Raw genomic sequence first — 6,134 nt, 5'->3', positions numbered from 1 at the left:
CAGGCTGCCCAGGGAAGTGGTTGAGTCCCCATCCCTGGAGGTATTTAAAAGACGTGTAGATGAGGCACTTAGGGACATGGTTTAGTGGGTGGTGGTGTTGGGTTGACAGTTGGACTCGATGATCTTAGAGGTCTTTTCCAACCTCAATGATTCTATGATTCTATGATTCTATGGTTTTTTTCAGCCTGCGGAGCAGCACTTCCAAATGGCCATGCAATAAAGCGAGAGGACTCGAAAGGATCCCTGAACTCAGAGGGGGCAACCAGTTCCCCGGATCAGAGTGAAAATGTAACTTATCTGGGGTTAGAAAGAATGCTGCTCACTGCACCAGTCTGTGGGCTGTGTTAAATAAGGGGGAGGGAAAAGGAGTTCCCTGTGGTAACACTCTCAAAAGCCAGTTTATAAATATCTCTGTTTGGAAACAAAAAAGATTCATTTTTAACAGAGGAGGTCAGACTCACCGGTCTGGTATGCTTTCCCTCTACAAATATCTCTGAGCCAAAAATATAACTGTTGACAAATTATTTATTGAAGATGAAAGGCAAAACCTGTTGGGAAAAATCTCTGCTCCCATGGTGCATTTATTCATACTCAGACGTGCTCCCTGTGCATGGATGGGTCTGAGCCTGGCCAGTGCCCCGTGCACGGTGCTGGGAACTGGTTTCCACACACGGCTGGGGAGGCAAAGCACCATGATGCGAGATTGCCAGTGACCGCTGACTTAAGAGAAGATGAGGTATTTGTAGGAAAATCAGCACAGGCTAATAACCACAGCCCCAAACTTGCAGAAGGTGACCACGGTCACACCACAAAGAGCTCTGACCCCACTATTCAGACAGGGTGTACTCTCCTTGTTGGCAGATTGCATGCATGGAAATCAGGTATTTGTGCAAACCAGCCTCTGGTTTTCCTCAAGGCAATTTCCAGATGTCTTGGGTTGGCGTGAATCGTTGATGCCTCTTTAAAAACTTTGGCCCTTAAAACAACAAGGCAAAGATTATCTGGGCTCCTGCTGGCTGTGTCCTGACATGCTTAGGAGAGGTGGGGCCTTTCAAGCTCTCCCACTTGAATCACAAAGCTACAAGACACAGTACAGCCAAACACTTGACTATAAAACTGTTCATACTCAGCAAAGCTCTGAGCATATGCTTCAACGCTGCTGGTGGGATTTGCAGAAAGCGTTATTGCTTGCAGCTCAGCTCTTCCCCACAGCTAGACATCCTCTTCTGTGTCCTTGAAGGTATGTTTTTCAGAGTTGTTGAAAACAGCTTTTCTGTTAGGGAATGCAATATCCACAAAACCATGTAAAAGCAATGCCACAGGGAGGAGCTCAGCTTTAATGCTGCCCTAGAGAGGTAGACACGTTGCTTATCGCCTGTTCCCCTGGAGTGAGTTGTGTGCTGACTTGATAGTTTGGCATGGTCAACAGCAAAGTTCTGGCTATAGCACTGCATCTCCAACTCTAAACTGAATGTTTAATTCTGCTTTATTATGACTCACATCCACAGCTTGTCCCAGAAAAACAACGAATAAGATCTGTGGATCACTCTCCAAACATGTGAGGCACAGCTTTAAGAGAAGCGTCCTGCTTAGAGCCTAATCTTATCCATTTGTCAGAGGATACGGCTAGGGCAAGCACAGAGAATGCAAAACAAACTGGTAAAACTTTAGAAGTTGTGTTTTCCACCACACAATGCCCAAGCCTTTCCCACACAGATTGACTCACCAGCAGGATTTCACTTATCTTTGCCTAAGTCACAAAGTAGGAGGAAAAACAAGAGACACTTCCAAAAATCAGGGAAAAAGAAAAAAGTTCTTTTCTTAAGCTGAAATTTCCTGGTTTTTTAATAACTGACATTTTGGGTTGAAGCGTACGTCTTTAACAGAAAGTTAGATTCTTGCTTTAAACTGTGACAACTAAGGAACTATTTTGTTTGACAAGAACTGACTTGAAAAATGTCCGGGAGCTTAAACACTGCAGAGAGTAGGGGAAGTGAAAGCAGGGCTGCAGTGCGTTTTGCTGGATAAGCCATCATTCTCTGCCCAGACATTTTTTCTGGACAGAGAAGCATTCGGCCACATGTCCAGGATTTCCAGACTGCTCATCACTGGATGGGCAGCAACCCCAAAGGATGAGATGTCTCCAAAGCATGGTGCTGTGAGGGTGCACATGTAGGGGGACAGGAGGAATGCTGGCACATCTGGTATGTGCCGGGTTTGCTGTGCCCACGCTGCATGGCTTCTGGCCACACACTCCGCTCAGGCACAGCCCAGGCACCTGGGGCCACTGGCCTCCACGTCACGTCTGTGTCCCGTTAGATCCGCAGAAGCTCCACGAGGAGCAGCGTGTCGCACTGCAGCCGGCTGGACCAGTTTGAGATCCGGACACTCCTGATGTGCTACCTCTACATTGTGAAGATGATCTCTGAAGGTTGGTGGCTCTTGCTCACTGGGCGGCAGCCAGAAAGACAAGAGACTATCACCGGCTGTTTTGGTCTGTAAGGTCCCCTTTTAATTTTTTTTAAATCTCAGTGCACTGTTTTTTTTTTCTTTCAGATACTCTTTTAGCTTACTGGAACAAATTCTCCCCCCAAGAGCTGATCAATGTCCTTGTGCTTCTGGAGTGAGTATCATGCATGAGGCTGCAATTCAAACACTGCGCCTTTGTGCAGGCAGCATTGGTCAAGAAGAAGGCGTGAGTGCGGTGTGCCTCGCAGGGTGCACGCAGTCCTGTGCAGCACTAGAGGTGTCTGGCCAGGTTGTAGTGAAATGCTCTTCCTCCCTCTGAGGAGAAACAGGTGTATATCGAGGGAGTATGCTGAAGTGGCGTTGCCCTGTGCTCAGTCCGGGCTGTGCAGAGGGTGTCCTACCACCCACGGGCGAGCAGGGCTCACGGCACAGCCTCCTGCCGTAACCAGCACAACCTCCGCTTTGCAGCGGTTTGGTGGAACAGATGGGTGGGGAGACAGGGATGTGCCATAGGCTGTGGAAGCTGATGGTGTGAGGTCAAGTGATTTGTAAATACACACCCAAACCCTCGTGCACAGAGGAGTGTGTCTGCAGACAAGGACAGGGTAGACTTTTAATGTTCCTAATCTGCAGAATCTGTAACAGATACATATTTTATTTTCTTTCTAGGGTGTGTTTATTTCACTTCAGATACGTGGGCAAGAGAAATATTGCCAGGTACTGTATTCTTTCATCTGGGGCTGGGGTGGGGGGACCATCCCTGTGCTCCCTGCTGCAGCCGAGGCAGGAAGGGAGTGTGCATACACATGCCAGGCCAACCCAAGCAGGCAGGAAGCCTGCGGGGCCAGAACTCTGCTCAGCGCCATGCCGCAAGCAGAGTCCCTTCGTCTTAGCACCCTGCCCCTTCCCTCCCCTCCAGCTCCTGCATGAGACCCCCAGGCCCAGGCGCTCCTGGCTGCCCGCGCAGGTTGGCAGCATCCCCCGCAGTCGGCTGCAGGTGAGACACAAGTCACAGCTGCATCTCTGCTTCCTGAGCAGCAGCACTGCTGTTTCATTAGCTCTAGGGCCATCTGGTGCAGGCAAGACCAGGGTAGCCTGGCCAGTCCCACTGGGATTGTCTGGGATAAACCAGATTAGTGCGTTGGAGCGAGGCCAGGTCTCTGTCCTGGTGCCTCATGTAATCCTGTAGTGATGTGGCCACAGCTGCTCATCCAAACCCGCAGTCTTTACTTCCCCTTGCAGAGTGCACGATGCCTGGTTATCCAAGCACACGGGAGCCGACAGGAAATCCCAGACAATGCCGGCGCTCCGCAGCAGAGCTGGGGGGATGCAGGTGCGGCTCCAGCATCTGGGCAGCTTGGAGACCTCCTTCACGCTCAACCACAGTATGTACAGCAGAGCGAGATGGGACTGTGGAGTATTAGCCTGCTGAAAACTGCATGTAGCCATTTTCCACTTGCTGCTTGTTACTTCAGGATATTCAAACTCCACAGAATTACAGTGGTCACCGCTCCTCCCTGCAACATTCCTAGATTGGTGGGGGTGGCATTTAAGCCAGCCCCTTAAAAATCACCCCTGGGACTTCCGTGGCTTTTTCCTCTCGCCTGTCTCAGCTCAACTCCTTGGCTGAGCGCGTGTGCAGACGACACCTTGGTTTGGGTAGTGAGCAGGGCAAGCAGGAGAGCTGCCCTGCGCAGAGACCTGGGCCGGGATCTGCCCTAAGCCTCTCCACGTGGGTGAGTTTTGCCCCATTGAAGCACCTTGCCGTTTCCCCTCTGCGGATACAACTTGGACACCTCATTCTCTGGCTTTAAAGACAGTGAGATTAAGGGGAAATAACTGAGGTTGGTTTTCTCGGTTGGCATCAGGCTGAGGCAGCTTCTATGAATGGAGCTGGCAAATTCAGCATCTTGCTATTCTTACCTCATCTCCCAACCCAGTGAAGTGCAAGGGGAGAACCTTATCTATATCAGCATTTAGATCCTGTGGGAGCTGGAGTGTTGAACACTGTTTCCTCCCGATTTGCTTTCTGTCCACAGATGCAGGCACCTCAGAAGCAGATATTGTGCACCAGGCGTTACTGGAGGGCAATATTGCCACCGAAGTGTGCCTGACAGTCCTGGACACCATCTCTTTTTTCACTCAGAGTTTCAAGGTCAGCATTGAAATCAAAAGTATTGTAGAAAAGTGTGCTGTATTTCTGTATGCGTGTTGATTTTGGTGATCCTTTCTCCTAGAGTGGCAGATTACGGAAGGCTTTAGAAAAGCAAATAATTTGCAGCTTGTTTATTTTCCAAAATGCTGTGTTTCATGAGGTCTCAGAGTAATTATGCACTTATGCAATTTTGCAATTTCTTCAAAATGGCAAGACCAGATAAAATTACATGGACGTTATACCATGGGTGTAGGCATGACAAAAATAGAATAAGAGGAAATGTACATCATACAGAAAGGAGGGACTAGAGGAAAGAGAAATGAAGGTCTAGCATTCTTAGAACAGTCACTGTTTTCTACCATAAATTGCCTAGAAGCGAGGCCCAGATGTCTTTGAATCGCTGTACATGAATGTCTCTGGGGCTGAAGCATTCCAGCTGTGGTTACCAGTTCAGATAGGACCAGTACCACTGGTAGAAGTCTTCTCCTCCATATAGTGATTCACACTTCCAGCAGTCATTGCCATCTACAAGAATCAAAGCCTCTGTGGTGAAGTGAACCCCAGGCTGGCAGCAAAATACTGAAATACTCTTCCAGAAAAGCTCTTCCTCAAAGTGTGGTTGGAGGAATCCTGCTCATAGCAATGTGTCTTGCATAATGTCACAACAGCTCCGGATTTTAGAGTAAGCACAATTAAGATTTCCTTTTTAGAAGTATCGAACAACATGAAGAGAAAGGTCATCATATCTTCTGCTTCATATCCTTTGCTCTTTTTTGTTACAGAGCAAAAAAGCCATCCAGGTGCATATGTTAAACTACTCCTTAGGAGTTTGTCAACAAGCAGAATGATTTAGATGCAAGAGTTAAAACTTGCTTGACTTTCTCAGTTGCCTCTTTTTGAATATGGCTGAACCACAAAACAATGTGATTTTCAAACCACAGGATAGACTGGATTCCCTTCCGCTTTAATGGACTTCTGCTTTGCTTTTATGGTCATACAGTGTTACCGCACAGAAGTGTGCTCTGTACTACAGTAAAAGTGCTGATGCTGTTCTTACTGACAGAGTAAATGAGTTCAGTTTAAAAGTATGGATCCTAAACTTACCCTGCTACAAGATATGTATGGGATGTCAAAAGACAAACCTGAGCCAGCCCAAGGATTGCTTGGGCTGGCAATGAGATAGGGACTATTGATCTCCTATCAATATGGGACATCCACATCCTTGCTGGGTGGCCACTGCGCACCAGGCTTCCTGCACAGCAGCTGCAAGGATGACAGCAGGCACAGGCAAGATAACTCTGACACCAACCTGTATTAATCATCTCCAAGTAATTCCATTTTGCCATACCTCCAGAAGGTGCAAACTGTCAAAACTTTGCAGGAGACAAGGGAAGTATACTGACTTACTGCAGCTACGAATCTGTCCGGTGAAAAGATGTGATTGTCTTTTTTTTTTTTCCCCCCCCTCTCTCTCTCTTTTTGGCTGCAAATGAAAAAACTGTCCAGACAA

The 6,134-nt window shown here is 47.9% G+C and overlaps 1 protein-coding gene across 1 annotated transcript in view; it reads left to right on the top strand.

Moving 5' to 3' along the window:
* The window catches only part of DOCK11 (dedicator of cytokinesis 11), a 70,438-nt gene that overhangs the window by 41,935 nt on the left and 22,369 nt on the right, over positions 1-6,134 (top strand). The window contains exons 34-39 of the mRNA XM_009287644.2: positions 185-288; positions 2,320-2,431; positions 2,557-2,623; positions 3,139-3,186; positions 3,712-3,854; positions 4,509-4,624. Of these exons, the coding sequence (XP_009285919.1) occupies positions 185-288; positions 2,320-2,431; positions 2,557-2,623; positions 3,139-3,186; positions 3,712-3,854; positions 4,509-4,624 (590 nt within the window). The remainder of the gene's footprint in view (positions 1-184; positions 289-2,319; positions 2,432-2,556; positions 2,624-3,138; positions 3,187-3,711; positions 3,855-4,508; positions 4,625-6,134) is intronic.

This window comes from Aptenodytes forsteri, unplaced genomic scaffold, assembly GCF_000699145.1.
Source record: "Aptenodytes forsteri isolate BGI_AS27 unplaced genomic scaffold, ASM69914v1 Scaffold265, whole genome shotgun sequence".
In the NCBI taxonomy this organism is placed as follows: Eukaryota; Metazoa; Chordata; class Aves; order Sphenisciformes; family Spheniscidae; genus Aptenodytes; species Aptenodytes forsteri.
The sequence above is the reverse complement of the archived record's forward strand: the minus strand, read 5'-3'. Positions and strand labels throughout refer to the sequence as shown.